At 37.0% G+C, this 20,800-nt stretch overlaps 1 protein-coding gene across 2 annotated transcripts in view; it reads right to left on the reverse strand.

The window, feature by feature from the left end:
* Nucleotides 1-20,800, reverse strand: part of LOC105495887 (PAS domain containing repressor 1) — a 102,936-nt gene that overhangs the window by 31,890 nt on the left and 50,246 nt on the right. For both annotated transcript variants that reach the window (XM_071088829.1, XM_011765787.2), the window contains exons 6-9: nt 16,289-16,388; nt 15,726-15,836; nt 14,270-14,400; nt 11,811-11,893 (exon numbers count right to left, since the gene is read on the reverse strand). In XM_071088829.1, coding sequence (XP_070944930.1) covers nt 11,811-11,893; nt 14,270-14,400; nt 15,726-15,836; nt 16,289-16,388 — 425 coding nt within the window. The remainder of the gene's footprint in view (nt 1-11,810; nt 11,894-14,269; nt 14,401-15,725; nt 15,837-16,288; nt 16,389-20,800) is intronic.

A 20,800-nucleotide genomic window follows, 5' to 3' on the forward strand; every position in this document is an offset into this window, starting at 1 on the left:
TGAGATATGATTTGAAGTTTGGCCTTGTTTTCTTTTTTGTTCTGAAAATCAGCTCTGTTAGTTTCCAATGGCAAGATGGACCCATGGATAAACACATGACTGTATTCTAGAAATCAGAAAATGAGTTAACTGAATAAAATGAGCTGCTCTGTGTACTGAAGGAGACACAAGCTGAATGCAATTTGGATCCCACCCTTAGCAAGCTTTTGATTTTCTAGGAGAAGAGCTAAGTCAGTCTCTGTGATCTTAAGGCAAAGTGGAGAGTGTCAGTAGGAGAGTAGAAAGCAGGGAGGAAGAGCTCTTCCGAACTGGGTACCAGGAGGAACTTCTCAGAGAGGGAAGATGGAACTGTTTCTTGAGGGGTGAGAAGGATTCAAGTATACAAAATACAGAGGGGAAAAACATTTTAGTCCATGTAGAAATAGTGAAGAACTTAAATGGCATTTATGCAGAATGGTGTAGCTTCTTGTAATATTGTAGTTTCTCATTTAGTTGTACATCTCAGCACTAGGCAGCAAGTTTTATGAGGATACGCACAGTAGTGGGCACTGCAAACACAGTTTCATGGATCTTACAGTTTCATGGGAAATCCAGACAATGAATGATTAGTTTAGAGATAACTATAAAGTTAAAAATTATAATAAGTATGATTAAGGAAAAGGGCAGAATGCCAGAGGAGAGAATAAAAAATGAACTTAGGGGAACGAGTATAAGCCAACTATTGAACAACATAATGGAAAAATATTTCAGGTTGAGGACACAAACATGTGCAAAGACTCTATGTTGGAAAAGAGTGTTGAGAACTCACAGAAAAGAGAAGCCAGGGAGGCTGAAGTCTGACAGACAAAAAGGAATATAACACAAAATGAGGTTTCAGAAATAAGTAGGCATGAGAGCAGTATGCTTTACAGACCATACAAAAGGAGTTCGGATTTTATTCTAAGTGCAATGGGAAAAGCACTGAAAGTTTTTGAGCAGGACAGTAACAAGATCATATTTCAACAAATGATATTGGAACAACTGGACATCCATATACCAAAAACAATGAACTCTGACCTAAATTTCACACTTTGTAAAAATATTAACTCAAAGTAGATCATAGATACAAACTTAAAATCCAGAATGATAAAACTTTTGGGAAAAAAAAACTAAAAATGTTTATGTGGCCTTGGTTTGGTAATGAATTCTTAAGACATGGCACCAAAAGCAATCCATCAAAGAAAAAAAATAACAAAATATTCCTTCCTTAAAATAAAAACCGTTTGTTCTGCAAAATACACTGTTAAGAGAATGAAAATAGAAGCCCCAGACTTGAGAAAGTACTTGCACATCAAATATTGAACAAAGAACTTGTATCCAGAATGTATAAAGAATTCTCAAAACTCATAGACTGTGGTGAGGATGAAATGAGCTAAGATGTGTTTAAAATATTCTGAACAGTGCCTGATACATAGTAAGCACTCAGCAAGTGTTGTTATTGCTTTTTTTTTTTTTTCTCACTTTAAGTTCTAGGGCACATGTGCACAAAGTGCAGGTTTGTTACATAGGTATACACATGTGCCATGTTGGTTTGCTGCACCCATCAACTCGACATTTGCATTATGTATTTCTCCTAATGCTTTCTCTCCCCCATTCCCCACTCCCTGAAAGGTCCCAGTATGTGATGTTCCCCTCCCTCTGTCCAAGCGTTCTCATTGTTCAATTCCACCTATGAGTGAGAACATGTGGTGTTTGGTTTTCTCTCCTTGTGATAGTTTGCTGGGAATGATGGTTTTATATGAGTATGATTTCACAGTTGAGGATACCAAGGTTCGGAGAAGTCAAGCTGCTAAAGTTACACAGCAATAAGTGACAAACCCAGAATTTGAACCCAGATTGTTAGCTTTGGAGACCACATTTTTAATTTTTACTGCTCTGACTTTACAAAATTAATATTAGAACAATGTTTGCAGGATGCTGAAAAGATTAAAGACAATGAATATGAGAAAATATTTTGTGAATAAAAAATGAAACAAAAAAGAATTATCAAAACTCAATAAGAAAACAAACAACAAAATTTTAAAATTAGGCAAAAGATTAAAACATACACTTTGTCAAAGAAGATGCAATGATGGAAAATGATGAAAAGATATTCAACATTATTAGTCTTTAGGGGGAATGCAAATTAAAAACGTAACTCAATACCACTATGTGCCTATTAGTGGCTAAAACTTTAAAAAATGACAACACCTTTGATGCATGCAACAACTCGGATGAATCTTAAAGGAATTGTGCTGAAAGAAGCCAGTCTCTAAAGATTGCATACTGTATGACTCCATTTATATGACATTCTCAAAAAGACAAAACTATAGGGATGAAGTATAGATCAGTGGTTGAAATGAGTTAAGGGTGAGGTGGGGTAGGGCTGACAATAAATAGGCAGGACAAGGAAGTTTTTTGAGGGATAACAGAACTGTTCTGTATTCTGATTACGGTGGTGGTTGAATGAATCTATAGCTTACTTAAAATCCACAGAACTGTATACCAAGAGGAAAAAAAAAACAATTTTAGTACACAATTTAACAGATAAATTGTTTAAGAAATAATTTTCAAAATGAAAATACAGGCCGGGCATGGTGGCTCATGCCTGTAATCCTAGCACTTTAGGAGGCCAAGGAGGGTGGATTACCTGAGGTAAGGAGTTCAAGACCAGCCTGGCCAACATGGTAAAACCCCATCTCTATTAAAAATGCAAAATTTAGCTGGGCCTGGTGGCAGGCATCTGTAATCCCAGCTACTCAGGAGGCTGAAGCAGGAGAATCGTTTGAACCTGGGAGGCGGAGGTTCCAGTGAGCTGAGATCACACCACTGCACTTCAACCCGGGCGACAGAGCGAGACTCCATCTCAAAAAATTAAAAAAAAAAGAAAAGAAAAAAAAAAGAAAACACATATCCACAAAAAGCCTTTTTTAAAAGAATGTTCATTGCAGCTTTATTTGTAATAATCCAAAACTAGAAACAAATGTCCATCAAAAGGTAAATACATAACAAATTGTGGTATAGTCTTACAATAGAATACTCCTCAGCAACAAAAAGAATGAACTACTGATACATACAATTTATGCTGGGTTAGAGGGCAGAATCAACAGAATATATACTGTCTGGTTCTATTTTTATGAAGTTCTAGTAAACGCAAAATTAATCTACAGTGAAAAAATTTAAAACAGCAGTTGCCTCTAGGTGGGAGGATGTCAGAGAAGGGGCACAAAGAAGCTTTCCAGTGTGCTGAAAGCATTGTTTATCTTTAAAAATTTTTAATTAAGAAGTAAAAATTATATATTTCTGGAGTACAATATAATGTTTTGATATATGTATACACTGCGGAATGGCTAAATCAAGCTATTTAAAATATGCAAGCATTACCTCACATACTTATCATTTTTGTAGTGAAAACACTTAAAATCTACTCTCTTAACAATTTTCAAACATAAAATACAATGTTGTTAACCATAGCCACCATGATGTACATTGTACATCTTGACAGGAATGAGGTTTATATGGGCTTCTCCATTCAAAGTTCATGGAATGATAGACTTAAGATAGGTGTATTTTACTACATGTAAATTTTACTTTACAAATGTAAATAATATTAAACTCACTTTAGAAGGTTTTCTTTTTGCAATGACATAAGTTGGCAACCCTAAAACTACTTTCTGTGCATTTGATATTTGAGCAAGTAAGTAACTATATTGAGGACAATGGGGCCAGGCCTTTGTGATTATTGGAAAAGAGTGTTGCAAATACAGAAATGGAAAGGCTAGGGTTCTAGAATGAACCCTATGGTTTTGGCTTAGAATCTGAAGCATCACTATGAACTCATGATTTGTATTATTTTATACACACTCATACACAAAGGTACACATACATATAGATGGGTAGATATGGAAATACATATAGATATATATCTTTATATGTAGGTACATGTGTATTTGTTTTCTAGTTCTGAAAGCACTTAAAAGCAGTAGCACACAAGTAACAATGACCACAAGTAGTGCCTAGATCTTGGTTTCTAAACACTTCCAATTAAAGAAGCTGGAGTTGCTCAGACTAAGAGAACTGGCTGATTTCTCTGAGGCAGAGAAAGTACAAAATGAACCTGAACAGTCTTGTGCCAGGTAGTAAGGGGGATGCTCAAAGAATGATGGGACACATTAAAAAGAAATGAGTCAGCTGGAAGAGGCTCCCACTGGCCAATTCCGAGATAATGTGAGCATTGAAATAAGTAATAATAGTAATATATTATAAGCCAGTGAATAAATAAATAACAAATCAATCAATGAGGCACAGGGGAAACTTCCTAATCAAAATGCCAACCAATAAATGTAGAAGGTATGATGGTGTTAGAAAATTATCAACAGGTACTAAGACTAGCGGGTAAAAATTTCTTGAGGAACAGAGTATTTACATGTCTTCAAGTACTTTCCCATAAGTTACTTAAAATTTACAAAGGGAAATTTTACTTTACAGGTGAGAAACTTGGTGGACATCTCTTCAACCATGTGATCAAAGTTAATATCAGCTTGTGAGAAATATCAACATCATCCATCTTTTGATATGTTGTACTGAGAATACAACATTGCTTCTGTGGTATTCCTGACAAAAATGCATAACTTGACTCTAGTTAAGAAGACACATCAGACAAACTCAAATGGAGGGACATTCCATAAAATATTCAGTCTGCACTCATCACAAATTTCAAAGTTAAGAATATCAAAGGGCGTCTGGGAAACTATTCCAGATTAAAGACATATGACAACTAAATGTAATCATGATCCTAAATTGGATCTTATACCAAAAAAAAGCTACAAAAGATAACTGACAACATTTGAATATGGACTGTGGATTAGATAATAATATTCCACAGATACCAAAATTCCAGATTTTATAACCATACTGAGGTTATGTATTGTAATAAACTTAAACACAGGAAATACATAGAAGTATTTGAGAAATAGAGGTGTACTTCCATAGTTCATAATAAATTACACATGCACAAAATGTCTATCTATATGAAGAGAGAGAGATGAGAGAGGGAAGAAAAGATGGGAAGAAGTTGAAAGAAGGAGAGAAAGGGAGAGAATGATAATAAAGCAAATGACGCAAGCTGTAAAAAGTTGTGAGTATAGATAAAAGAGGACACATATAGTTCCCACCAATATTCAAATAAAAAGTTAAAAAGTAAAAAAAAAAAAAAAGGCAATGGACCTAAAGCAAAAAATGGTCCCAAGATAAGAAAGAGGTAAAGCAAAAATCACTAAGTGAAAGGAGAGCTGGATGAATCGCATTCCACATCTTCAGATGACCAACACACAACTGGGCATCTATATTGTGGAGTGACAAATGAACACTGTGAGAAAAAAATAACATTATTATTTGAGAAGAATATGCAGCTGTCAGAATATTTATTTAAAATTGCTTTTCATAAAATAGGCAAATATATCAGGTAATTCGTCCCACTTTTTTAAACTTTTATATTTATTAGACTCTTTTTTTCATTAGTGTCTAAACCCTCAGTGATTTCAGTGTTGCTTCAATGAGTTTTGAGTACAAATCCTTACACAGAGCTTTTCAAAAAATATTAACAACAAAATTGCTCTTATCAATCGCAAATCTAATAGTATAATGATTTTATGCTTTTGGACGATCAAAATAATTTGTCATATAGCTGAAGATGGAGTATGGGTTGGCTAGAAGTCACATCATAAAGAAAATGATATATAAAACCCAGAATCCTGAGACTACTATCCCTGCTACCTATGTTTTTTGATGTCTGTCCTTTTCAAGGACCAGGCCCTGTACATACTACTAACATGACTAGTTAAATGTACACCAAGAGGCTGGCTTCAAATCTCTGCATGGAATACAGCTGCATGGGAATGGGCTCAGGTTCTTTCCCTGGATGTCAGCCTGAAAAGCCCCAACTCCTTTCCTTATCTGTTAACACCAGGTGTCAGCATGTGAATTATCTCTCTGGTGGGTGTAAGAGCATAGAATCATCTGGCTGGATGTGGCCTCCAAGCTGGAAGTTTCACCATATTCAAAGTTGGCCACACCCACTTCACCCTGCGAGGAGACATGGATGCTCTTCATGGAATAACTTGGTTGTTAATGGAGAGAGTACCATCTCAGTATGGAGGTTAAAATGTACTGGCTTTAAGCAGAAAAAAAAAGAACTACCTTAAATTTATAGAAAAATAATAAGAATATTGAAGAAATCACCAGACACAAACTTCAGATCATGACTGTCTGCTATGTTCACAGGTAGCCCTTTGTATTTAATAGTGTCTGTATAGATTAGTCAGGACTATAGTGTTAAATTATAATTACTCCATATTTGGAAGGACTTTCTAATCCATAATAATTTGACTTTGCATAGTATTTTACAAAACATACAGATCTTATTTCTTTTTTTTTATTTGAGCCTCATACCCATTCTGCGGTAATTATCTTCACCATTTATAGATAAAGAACGTGAGACTTAACAGGCTTCTCCAAGATCACACAACCTGTAAATGGCAAAACTGAGAAATAAAACCTAAGCATTATAGTTTTTAAAAATCCTAATTTTATGTTGTTTTAAAACTATACTATAAGACCTCCACAGTATTTGCCAAAGGTGACAGGTAGAATTAGGAGACTAGAATTAGTAGAAATGGCCAAGTAACGTGTAAAGGGAGAGCAGGTAGTGTTGACTGAGTCTCCACACGACATTGAAAAACAAGAGAAATAATGGTGAATGACTCTAGCAGGAGCTATTCCACAAGGCAGGGTCGAGCTGACATGATCCTGGTCCTTCCCTCACAGTTGCTCACAGGCCCTGCATGCTCTGAATGTTCCTCTCTAGTGACTCTGCTCCAGCTACACTGGCTCCCTTGCTGTTTCTCAAACATACGCTTCTGCCATGTACTTCTGCCTCAAGGACTTTGCATCTGCTCTTCCCTCTGTCTGGAATATCTCCTCCAAAATCCATGAGGCTTGCTCCTCCACTCCTTTCAGATGTTAACTCAAGTCACCTTCTTGTTGAGGCCCTTTCTGGCCACAAGGGAACCACAGGGAATTGCCAACATTACTCCATTTTCAACCGATAAAATGCCATTTCAAAATCTAGTAATATTTAACCTTCCCCCAATAACATTCCCTACCCCACCCCTTTCACTGCTCAATTTTTTTTCCCTTGGCCCTCATCATCTCACCTACTCTATAGTCTATTGATTTGTTTATTATCTTTTTCCTCCACCAGAATGTAATCACCATGAAGATAAGGACTTTTGCTCACTACCATATCCTTAAATCTTGGAACAGAAACTTCCACATAGTAGATGCTAAATATTTTCTGTATGAATAAATAAGTTTCGTTGGGACTAAAGTGGTAAGACTAGGCACGCTAGCCACATTTACAATGATGTGCAAGGCTCCTCCTCTGTTCAAGATGGGGCAGACATAAGGAATGGAGTCAATACGGTATAGTACGGTAAAAAGACTCAGTACAACAAAACCTCATTAATTAGGACCATTGCACATCTTTGCAAAATTTTCCCCACACCTTTGTACAAGGTGTGTCTTCACTGAAAGAGGAATTAGGCAGGAACATTCTTTCTGGTGGAGTTGCTGACAGATGGAGTCTCCCCAGGGACCAATTCCAGTCCTGTAGCAGAGTTTCTGAGGACTTTGCAAGCACAGGTAATAGCTATCAGAACCTGGGAAATACTCATCATTTGATTTTCCAGTGTTTTCTACTTTACTTTTGGGTGAAAATGTGCCATCTTTGTAAAAAGTATTAGGACTAACTAATTGGTATAGTCTCCTCCCTCTAAGGTGAAATTAAAAAGAAAAATGCTTTTTCTTAGTAACATCCCTGGTCACGTACTTCCCAAAGACTCATTGAGTTTTCTCTCTTGAATCTTACACCAGCCACAGCTCCTGAAACTGGTGTCCTCGTGGAATGGAGCCTAGGATAATTTAGGTCCCAAATACAGCTATACTGCCTAACCAGCTGTGTGAGTTTGGGTGAATCATACATCCTCTGCGAATGCACTTTCTCACCTGTACAATAAGTCTAAAATCTACCTTTTAGATGTGTAGAAAATAACTGAGTAATAAACATAATATAGCATCATGAAGTATGAAGAACAAATTGCACTGTGTTAAAAGATGATGCTATGATAGGAATTTGGGCCTTACCAATACATACAACTGGGTAAATCCAAAAAGTAACTTAGTTGCTTACTTCTGACTCTAGCAGTAGCAAGACAGCAGAGGGCTACTCAATATTCACTTCTTTGCCTGACCCTCACTGACTCACAAATCCCTTACTTCTTTCTACCTTCAGTAGTCCAGGAAAGCAAGACTTTCCACTCCAGTACATCTGTAGCCTCAATGAAAAATACCCCAGCTGTTCAGGCCCTCTCCTGAAATGAAAGATTTTTAAGCCTCAAATCTTAAACATGCACAAACAGGACATTCTATGTGGAAATACACCCTTTCTTCTAAACACTTCAAATTCCCATCTTTGTGTTTCCTTCATAAGCGTAGAAAAAACTCAGGAGTATGCTTCTTACTCTTAAAAAACTGAATTACCAAGATAAGGGAAACATTTTGGGAGCTGTAGGTCCCTAAGACATTTGTGACCAATTGCTTTTCTAACTATCCCCCAGAGGGTAAAATGGAAGCCAGACTATTAATAACTAAAAATTACAACCCTGATACAAAGCAATCTCTTCTCCTTTTTAATTGAAAATATCATGGGGAGAAGGGACAAGTCTATGAAAAAATCAAGCAATAGGGTACTGGTTTGCACTTTTTTCTAACAATACTGCATAATGATTGAGAGATCTCATGGCCTGGAATGTATTACCATTCTGATAAGATCAAGTAACCAATCAGTTAATGAGCAGATGTCACTTCTGCCTACTCAATATCAGGCTCTGTGCTAGACAAGGATGAGGGTGACAGGTCCTGCCTTACAAAACTCAAGTTAGTGGGCCAGCCAGGTCCACCAACAGTCTATCACATGAGAGTTGAAGAGACTGGGGCCAGAGTAGTGGCGATGGAGTTGGAGGAGGGAGGGATATGAGAGGGACAAGCAGTCTGGAATTAATCAGACTTTTCTTCATTAAATGCATCCGTTTTTCTCCCCAAGTGTCATTTTCTATCTTACTTCCTACATGATAAACAATCCATTGTCTAGTTTTGAACTTAAGGGGAAAGAGTGTGCATTCACCCACATTTGAGTCATACTTTCTTACAAAATTAGAAAAGACATAATTTTAAGCCTTCAGAAAACACTTTTCTTATGTATCTTATGAAGATTATGGCATAGATGTGGTAGCTGGCTCCTTGCTGCATCAGAATATTTTTCATCCAACTAAGCTCTACCTTTAAATAAAATACAGGTATCTTTGTTCTCTAAACTCCCACTGTCTAAATATTTGCTACACTGATATGCTAATTTTTAAACAAAACTCATTACCCAAACCTGCTAAATAAATCTGTTTTAGGGCGCATGCAAGAATATGTTTAAGTCATGCATGCTATTGTGTCTCAGTCATTCTCCTTATAGCGTCTTGAGTTCGTGTTGTTTAAACATGTTGTCTTGTATGTATCTTATTCTCCACATTATTCAGTAAAAGGTCTTCTAAGAAACTAGAGAAACTAATGAAAGAAGTGGGCAAGACTTACAGGCCTATTGAAGTCCATGTACTACAAGAAAAGTTGGGAGCAATAAAGCACATTCAGAGACTGGCTAGAAGTCTTAAGTTTGGTCATGCATGTGCTCCCCACTCCTAGGAGCCAAACATAAAACACTGAAGATTCATTTAAAAATTTAGATTACGGCCGAGTGCAGCGGATCACACCTGCAATCCCAGCACTTTGGGAGGCCGAGGCGGGTGGATCACGAGGTCAGGAGTCGAGACCAGCCTGACCAACATGGTGCAACCCAGTCTCTACTAAAAATACAAAAATTAGCTGGGCGTGGTGGTGCATGCCTATAATCCCAGCTGAGGGATTATAATCAGGAGGCTGAGGCAGGAGAATCACTTGAACCCGGGAGGCGGAGGTTGCAGTGAGCCAATACTGCACCACTGCATTTCAGCCTGGGCGACAGAGTGAGACTCTGTCTCAAAAAAAAAAAAAAAAAAAATTAGATTCCATAAAAACAGCATGCTGGTACAAATAAATGTGATCATGGCATGAGCAGACAAGTCATATTGTCACATTCAATACACAATTACACAATTATTAATACAAATGCAGCTTTATGCTAACAAGAATTTTTAACCAAGCAAAGGGGATGTAAATAGCTAGCCACCATAAGTTCTGTTTCTCATCCCATTGCTCTGTGTGTAGCATCAGACAATGGTTGACAGCCAATCACCTCTGTACTCTTCTGATGGGAATGGAAGATTCTCCCTGCCTTCTCTTAAATCCAGATGAGCCTCAAATATTTCCTGTTTAACTAATTCCTTCACCAGCTCTGGCTTCCTTACCTCCTCCTGCCTCTGAATAGTAACAGTGACCACAGCTTCCAGCTCACTCTTCTCACCATCAGACCTCATACAAGCATGCCTTTGATCCCAAGAAACCTCTTTGAAAGTTCCCTTGTTTGCTTATTTTATTTTGCTAAGTATTACTGGCATACAGTGCACATCTTTAATATATTTAATATATTATTTCATTATTTATTTACCAGTACATGTACACTGCAATGTATAAGGAAAATGGAATCCATTCCCAATACCAGACACTATGGTGTATGCTCTTGTGGCTTACTACATACAAACGTACCTAACAATTAGTTTATCAAATGCTGAATAACTGTACAGTATTATAAATAATTTACATTTTACAGAACTCCTTTGTGGTTTGTTAAATAAGTTTATAAAGGGGTGTTAGTGGTATCTGGCAAATTAATCAGCATTTTCCTGGGGGTTAGGAATATATTTTTACTTTTCTCATGTAAAATAGTGGAATATTGGCTTCTACTCTCTGAAAATGTGTTAGTAAACAAATTTTAAAGAACATATTAGATTCACAAAAGAAGGATCCTGTATAATTAGCAGTTACCACAACGCATACTTGCTCTTCTACCATTTAAAAGTGTCTAAACATTACCTTTATTTTCAAGGAAAAAAGTAATGAAGTAGTATATTAAAATGCATTACCTTAATTTGAAAGTCATTACATGTCTGGGTCAGTTAAGTTTTCTCTATTTATTGCTTTAATGTTTTTTTAAAAACAATAAAAAGCCAATCACCTGTATTTATATTCTGTTGGAAAAACATGTAAATTATATGAGCTGGGAAAGGAAGTTCAGACTAGTAGACTGCTATTCTGGTTTTATTTATTTATTTAGTGACAGGGTCTCACTCTGTTGCCAAGGTTGGAATGCAGTGGCACGGTCACTGCTCACTGCAGACTTGATCTCCCAGGCTCAATTGATCCTCCCACATCAGTCTCCCAGCTAGCTAGGACTACAAGCACATGCCACCATGCTTGGCTACTTTTTTTGTATTTTTTGTAGAAACAGGGTCTCACTATGTTGCTCAAGCTGGTCTCAAACTCTTGGGCTCAAGGGCTCCTCCTGCCTCAGCCTCCCAAAGTTCTGGGACTACAGACATGAGCCACCATCCCTGGCCCATTTGTTTCTTTTTTCTTTTTATTTTCAATTTGATGGGAAAAAAATATCTGTAGGTGTTATTTCTCTTGTTTTAGCTTTGTTTAGTAAAATTGTATTCTAGATCTTCATTACCTTTATCAATACTACCTCTCACCTGAGCTCTCCCACAAAAGGTTCCTCATCTGAATCTTGTATAAGTTCAGCTTCGTCACTGACTGCCTTTGAAGTGTAAAGTTGCTGCAGAAAAATTCAAATATTTAAATATTTAGTATGTATGCAAATAGTAAAAATGCATAGCATATATTAATTTTGGAGGCATGCTCATATCCAATGTTACAAATAATCTGCATATCAATGTGAGAAATGCACTGGAGTTTTACAGATTTGAAAACTCAAGATTATAGAGATACAATGATTTGACCCAAGAAATAGAGCTAGTAGATCTAGGAGCAGAATTTCAAAGTTTGAACTGTGAGTTCATCACTCTTCCCACTGTACTACACAGTCACACTGTGAAAAAATCTTCCTCCAAAAAGCCATCTGTTTGCACAAGATTTTTTCTCCAAAATGTCCACTAATATGGAACAAACATCCTATAAACCTAGAGAGAAACTGGACTAGAACACAAATAGAGTTCCTTGTGCTGTAAGGGCAACCAAGGTATTGGGCCAAATAAGATTATTTTCTCTTTCTCAGAGAAGGAAGTAGGTACTGGGGTTGACTTCCAAAGTGGGATGTCTGTATTCTCATAGCAGATGTGACAGTTCAAATCCCACAAGGCTACAAAGAAGGAATAATGGAAGGGGCAACTGAATTAGGCAACCTCCTTAAACTGTCTTTCTTCTATACTGCTTTTCTTACCATCTTAAATTTGAAGAAATGATGACATATATTACTTGTTCTAAAACTGAATGTAAAGGCCCACTCCACGGTTTCTAAAATGTGGTCTGAAAATCCCACATTTTAAACCAGAGATGAAAAGTAAAGCAAGTATGTTGCCCTCTCTGGATCACTGGCAGTAATAATGACAGTAATAACAATGATCACGACAATTGTAATAGTTCACATTTACTGAGTGCTTACCATATAGGAGAAACTGTCTTATTTACTCCTTACAACCCTAATAGAAGGTACTATGACTGCCATTTATAGAAAAAGAAACTGAGGCTAAAGGATGTGACTTGGCCAAGGTCACATAGCTGGTAGGGAAAGGATTTGAACACAGGAAATCTAGATCAGAGGCTTCCCTTATAAGGTAATGAGCTGGATATGTTTTATGTTGTAACATCAACACAATATTAACATGGCCCAAACAGTGCTGTTGATTTTAGCCTCCCACATTGCCTGATCCACATTGTCCCAGTCTTGCTAAAATCAGTTAATGGCACCTCCATTTGCTGAGTTCCATAAGCCAAAAAGCTAAGAGTCCTCCATGAGATGTTTCTCTCCCTTCTCCTAGACACTTTTAACTCATCAGCAAGGGCACTATCTCCAAAATATATCCCAAATCAGAATACTTTTATCTCCATTAGTATAATCATAGTCCAAGCCCCTGTCATCTTTCACTTAGGTCTTCTTGCTTCCATTCTTGTTTCTCTATACTCCATTTCTCACCCAGTATTCAGCCTGACCTTTAACAAAGAAAATCAGATCATGTCACCTTCCTGCTTTCCAATGCACTTGAAATAAAACCCAAACTGATTACCATGGATCTCAAAGTTCTACATAATTAGTCCCCTGTCTCTCTCCTGGATCTTATTTTCTGTTGCTCCTTCCCACTTTCACCTTATTCTGGTCACATAACTTACTTTGTTACTTGGAACTCTCCAAGCTAGTTACTACCTCAGGTCTTTTACAGATGTTGAACCCTCTACCTGCATTGCCTTCCTTTCTTAGCATCCCTAGGGGTCTCTGCTCAAGAGACAAATTATCCAAAAAGGACCTTCCCTGACGACTGTCTGAACTCTCCACCCGCACTAGTCATTAGCACATTATTCTGTCATCCTCCATGGCACTTTCCAATATTATTTAGCCATTGCCTATCTCCCCTAATGTCTCTCTGGCACCTAGCACAGTACCTGGAACACAGTAGGTGCTTACTAAATATGTTACTGAATGGATAAATTAATGGATGCTTAATCTATCAGAGGAATCCCAAAGTGAATCATTTTTAGAGCTAGAATTTGTGAATGGTATATTAGAGAACACAAAGAGAGCAGAAGTCTTTACAATCAGCTACCCAATGGGGCTGTGGTGGAGCTGCCTCAAAACTCACCTGGTATCAGAAGCCTTCCTTCATCTCCCTGCCAAAATGCTCATTTCTCTTAATGTGTTCCAGTCCCCAGCACCTACCTTTTATAATATTTTATATTATGTCAAGACTACTTGTAAATGATTATGCATTTCTTTTGAGTGTGTCCAAATTTTCATTGAGATGTTCACTTTCTGAAACATAGGAGCTGATTTTCCTTATTTGCATATCCTAGCACAACCCTCTGCACACACTGAGTAATTTAGCAATGCGTCCTGTGGCTGAGAGACCAAAGGGGAAGTGACCCTTCAAAGGAAGCCCATGTCACCACAATGGGGGAAGCACAAACACAGTATACCCACCTGCAGGAGCTGAGTCCTGAGAATGCAAACATTTCCCACAAGATAAAACCGATCCTCCTGAGGAATACATGCAGCAGACAAGTCAGCATGGAGGTGGCTGGAAAATAAGCCACTAAAGACCATAGTAGACTCTAAGGAAGATAGACACACATGTGACAACAGAAAGGTGGACAAGTAAAACAAGAAGACAAATACCTGCCACATCCATGTGCTGTTTGCTAACCCATTGACAATTTTCAAAATTCTGAGCCATGGGATTTTTCCTGTCTTCTTTCCTTTTCAGCCACCCTCCCCACCAAAACATAAATAATTCATTACTGAGAATCAAATGTTGAGAGTTAAGGTTGGTTTTCAGTCTTCCGTTATTACCCTGTGGATGGACATTTTAGCCTCCAAAAGAGATGTGGCTCCTCTCTTTTATATAGACCACATGGGTAGAGTGTGTGTGTGTGTGTGTGTGTGTAACCTGTGCACACATAGTCAAGTAAGATTTTTTCAAAAAGTATGACCTTTAATTTCCAAGAATCATGACAAATATATCAGCCAGCTTTTGCATGAGTTAATTTCATTTATTTATTTATTTCTCACATGTTCACCAATATTTGGTATTATTCACACTTCTAATTTTTCCCATTCTGATGGGTGTAGAGTGCTAATGTCATTGGTTTTTAAATGTTTCATTCTTTGCTTATTAGTGAGTTTGAGTATCTTTTCATATATTTGTTAGCTATTTGGGCTATTTACCTCTGATTCAAGTCCCAGATATTTTAATGGCTCCAAACCAGTTAATATTAATTAATTTATGTTAATTTCTCAGCTTGCAGTTTCTGACACCTCAAAATTTGTAAAATGGACCCTATATCCACATGCAACAAAAATTTGGGTTTTGGTTTCCTGTAAGTGGCACATTTTGTCCATTCAAATTCCCAGAGAGAGATGATGAACCCACTCACTATTCTTCTGGGCCAATGGACAGAACTTTATTGATCACTTTATTGATCTCTAGGTTTTATATACTGGTGCTTGACTGGGTGTTAGAATTCCTGACCCCAGCCAATGGAGCCTATGCATGACTTAAAACCCACCAAGGCCACCACAAAATCAGCTTCTTCTTATCATTATCATACTGCTTTAAACTTTAATTTCTGGTACACATAGACACATAGAGTCCCCATTATTTTAAGCTTGGATATGCATTAAACTTCTTTTGTTATATGTTTGCAATCATTTCCTTGTTTTATAAAAGGAAAGAGCCATCCTTAACAACTCAGTGTCCCCCACCTTGTAAATTTCACTGTTAATTTTTTTAAAGTCTAATTAATGTGAGTAGTCAGAAACTGTGGCCACAGGGATATCAGACAGTTTGAAAGTACCAAGCAGAAGAGCATTTATGTTAGTAATGAGAGGCTACATAACTCATAAATGTCATATAGATAAGATAAACAGAATTGCTTACCATTACAAATATCTCTTACATTCACAATAAATTTCACGTATTCGTAAGCAGAACTATCACCATGTTCAACATTTCCTCTTTTTAAATGACAGCAAAATTCAATATGTGTTTCTAATAAAAAGAGAACAAACACAAAACAAGTCTACATTTGTACTTTACCATATTCTACTGGATTATTTCATATGACCAATGTCTTACTTAGATTAGATTTCACAAAAATATTATTTTCTTTCCATGAACATTAGCATTTACATAGCTATCTATGTTGTATCAGTAGAGCAGGGCACCAGCTAGAACACTACACACGATGGTCCATTATTTATACAGCACTAATGCAATTGTACAAATGCTACAATACTCAGGGTCTGTGGTGAAGAATAAGATTTAATGGAGGAGAGATTTTTTAACACTAAAAATATAGTTTGTAATATTACATAAAAGTAAATTAATATATGATCAACAGCCATATATGCTCTAATTATCTTTTTAAAAATTAATCCATTGAGTGATTGTTACTTGTCCTTTAAAACCTAAGAATTTACTACTTTTAAAAATATACATACCTGAGTTTAACAAAGGAAATCTGAGAATAATCTTTTGGTAGACTTCATCTTTCTCTTCATCAGGCAGAAGGCTTAATAATTTTCTGCCCACAATCTCAGCCTGGCGGGAGAGGAGAGGAGGAGGTGAAGGGGAAAGGGAGGGGAAGAGGGAGAGAGTAAACTTTTTTATCTGTGTTAATACTGTTCAGTTCCTTTTTTATCTGTGTTAATACTGTTCAGTTCCTCTATCTCCTTACCTCCAGCGAGCTCATGCTCTGCCCCACCTCAGCCATCTACAGTTACATCTGTTATACCTCTAAAAAATACAATTCACATTATCCTACTTTATGACCACTACCTTCTACCTTTCCAGTGCACTCATACAAATACCCCTCTTGTATGTACCACCTCTCCAACAATGATTCCATCCACTAAGACCTCTAACCCATTTCTATCACATTTTCACTGTGCATTATCTTCCTCAAATCATCACATCTTTCCCTCTCCAGCTCAGATTCCATGGTCACTGTAATCATTCCTATGTGCTCTTTCCCTCTACCACACTTGCCTGGGAAAATTTTGACTCTAGTTACTTCCAACCTTTCATTTACACCCACACCTTCACCCAAGCAATTGAATGTAGATGAAGAAAAACCCACAACTAAGCAGTATATTGTTTGAAATACTTATTCAACTCTGCCCAAAATTCATTTATTTAGACAATTTGCTCCCCTACTCTTTTTCCTCCTTCAAACCTCCAACGCCCCAGCCTTCCTTTTCAGCTGACCTAATTTCTTGTTTCAGTCAGTGAAAAAAATGGGAAATGTCAACATCTGACACCAAATCTACCAACCGATAATATCTATTCCTGTGCCTAGAGACCTGCTTTCCCTCCTCTTCCAATGAATAAGCTGTTACCTAAATTTGACTCCTTCGCCTGTGCACTGCATCCCATTTTCTGTAGACTATGAAAAGACATTGTTCTAGAAAGTCTTACTCTACCCCACACATTAAGTTTTCTTTTCCTCTTGACTGGGTGTTCCGATAAGCATACAGAATGCTGTATTATACATGCTATGATATCTGTCATCTATTTGGTCATTAAACACTGTATGCATGTATCAAAATATCACATGTATGCCATAAATATGTACAAATATTACATATCAATAAGAAACTTTAAAAATAATCAGGAAAACAAAAACAACAGCACAAAAATCTAAAAATGCATAACCTTCCTTTACATTACTGCCTCTCCCTTCAACTATAACTCTATTTATCTGGAGTTATGTACAAATATTATACATCAATAAGAAATTTTAAAAATAATCGGGAAAACAAAAACAACACAAAATTCTGAACATGCATAATCTTCCTTTACATTACCGCCTCTTCCTTCAATTATAACTCTACTTATCTGGTCCACTTCGGGACAAAAATTCCTGAAATGAAACTATACTTGTCACCTCCCCTTTCTTCACTTCTCACTCTTTCTTGAAACCACACTAATGAAGTTTATATCTAACCACTCCACTGAAACTGCTTTTGTCAAGGTCACTAATGCCCTCCATATTGCCAAATCAAATCATCACTTCTCAGCCCTTCTCAGCCCTCACCTTACCAAGCATTTCAGCATTTGATGCAACTGATCCTTCCTTTTCCCTTGATACATTTACTTGACTTGCAGGACACCACACACATGAGGATATACTTCTACCTCAAAGGCTACTCCTTCACAATTTGCTAGATCTTACTCTTGCTTCCTGAATACTAGGCATCGGAGTACCAGGGCTTAGTCATTAGGCCTGTTTCCCTACGTGGTCTCTTCCACTTCCATCTCATTAAATACCACCTATCTGTTAATGACTCGCAGATACTCGTCTGTTGCCCGCACGATAACTCAATTTGGATGTCTAATCAGATTTCAATTTTAAGAGATCCAAAAAGTACTCCTGATCTTTTCTTTGACAAAATATGTTCCTCCCTCAGTCTTCCTAATATCAGTAATGGCAACCACCATTTACCCATTTACTTGTCCTTGACTTGCCTTTTATCTCTCAAACTCAACATCCATCAGCAATCTCTAATGGATCAATTTTCAAAACACGTACAGACTCAGTACACTTTTCACCACCTGGTCCAAGTCTCATTCCCAGTTTGGATTACTGCAGTAGCCGTAACTGCTCTCCCTGCATCTGTTCTTGCCATGCCTCCACCACCACTCCATTCTCTATAGAACAGCCAGCGTGATCCTTTCCAAACATAAGCCACATCATGCTATTCCTATGTTCACTCAAAATTTTCCACTGATTATCCAAGTCATTCTGAATAAAAGCCAACGTCTTTATAAGGGCTTTCACCACTCAATATTCTAGTTCCTTGTTGCTATTGACCTTATCTGCTCTCTCTCTCTCTTGCTCACTGCACTCCAGGTACACCTAACTCCTCATTCACATCCAAACACAACGAGAGCAAATACTCATCACAGAGCCCTTGAACTAACTCCTCCTTAAATGTGAAGCACTGGTTCCCAAATACTTGCAATGGCTTTCTCCCTCACTTAATACAGGTCTTTACTCAAAAGTATTTTACATAGCACCAACTCCTTGACATTCTCTTATTGCCTTTTTTGTTATCTGTTTATTATCTGCCTTCCCCATTAAAATGTAAATTGCAGTATAACAGAGACCTTGCCTGTCTTATTCACTGCTATATCCTCAACACCTAGAACAGAGCTTGGCACTGGTAAGCATTCAGTAAATATTGGTTGAATGAATGAATAATATTGTATCATGTAGCTGAAATATGGTGAGACATGGATAAATTGAATATCAGATATAGAAGTAATGAGCTTTTAATGTGATAGCAACAAAGTAATAAAGTATTCTTTGTAGCTGAATAATGGCTTTGTGTGACAAACCACAAATTCCAATGATTTTTAACTGATTAGCATTAATAATCTACAGTCAATATTCAGAAATATATCTTTATGGCCCATTTGTAGAGGCCAGCCTATGAACTGGTCAATGCTCGAATTAGCAGATGGATGCTGTCTCAATCAAGTTTGGCTTGATTAAGGATAGAAATATTACCTTAATTTACCAAACAAAACATTATGGAATTAACAGGCAATACATCTTGACAGTGAAAGTCACACAGTCAAAAGAAAGGTAGATTTTTTTCACTAAATTTAACTTTTTCAATAAAAACGTTTTTGTTGGTTTAGTTATAAAATAGACTTTAGATGCCAAACTAGGTTACCTCTGTGGAGACGACTCATTCATTCACTCACCTAACACACGATAAACAACTGCTCCATGCCAGTCACTATTCTAGGTATGTTCACATATACAAGCTCACTTAATCCCCTGGGAGAGTAAGAATTATCCCTTGTCTTATTCTTCAGAAATTAAGGCTTCTCCAATTGTCAAGAGTTCAGAAATGCAGAAATGAAATTGACATGAAAGCTACATCTAATTCCGTATCTATTGTGCCTTTTACTACACCATAGCTGCCTAAGTCCAATTTGCATCAGGAACAGAAAATTTGCTACTGGACCAGTTCCTGTATTTTGGACATTCTACATGAAGTAATTCACTGAATAAGATTTTACACTTATTTCTTATAAGGGTTACAAAAGGTGAACCTGACAATGAATTCCAATGAGCACATAGTCTAGTAGGGCAGATTAAATATGCACAATCAATTATGATGTAAAGTATAAAATAATACCCTAACAAGAGGTACAAAGTGCTATGTCTCATAAGTTCTTTCATTAGATGAAAAATGAAGATAGTATTGTCACTTAAAAGAGTTCAAAGTGAGCTATCTTTTGATAGTCTACATTCTCTTGGATGTGACTAGTGGTAATGAGTTTCTTTTTGATTCTCTAGGGATAGGAATAGTGACAATAAGCCTTATAATTAACCACCAATTGAAACAGTGGATCTGTTCCAGTGACCTTGTTCCTTAGTTAGAAAAAGGGCAGAGACCTGAAAGCGTGATTAACCTCATGTTATTTTTGTAAATTTTTAGCATTTGCTCTTATTACACAAGGTAGAAAGATCAAGGTACTTAGAACTTAATGAAGCAAGGATAAATACCAGTGAAAAATTAAGGTGTTTTTTCAAAAGCCAAGTTTGCAAATATCTATTAGTTGTCACACAAATATTAGCATGGTGAGTCTCAGTCACGCCAAAAAAACAACAAAAGAAAAAGAATTAAGAAATTTACTGGGGACTCCATGACATTTACTGAGAATCTAGGCAAGAATCATCTTTTTTACTGCCAAAGACATTCATATTACACATGCATTAGAAAGCTATTCAACTGTATGGGGCACAGGGAAGGATAAGATCCTCTGCAGGAGATTTAGGCTGCATCTCAAATCAAATGAGACTCATCACTACTAAATCTCTGCTATCTGTAAGCTTCTCAGGGAAAACAGAGCAAATCTCATCACAGTTATCACAAACTAACCATGTACCTATGTTCAAAATTCGCTAAAGTCTAATCTCTTAAAGATTCAATGCT

Source organism: Macaca nemestrina, chromosome X (assembly GCF_043159975.1).
Source record: "Macaca nemestrina isolate mMacNem1 chromosome X, mMacNem.hap1, whole genome shotgun sequence".
In the NCBI taxonomy this organism is placed as follows: Eukaryota; Metazoa; Chordata; class Mammalia; order Primates; family Cercopithecidae; genus Macaca; species Macaca nemestrina.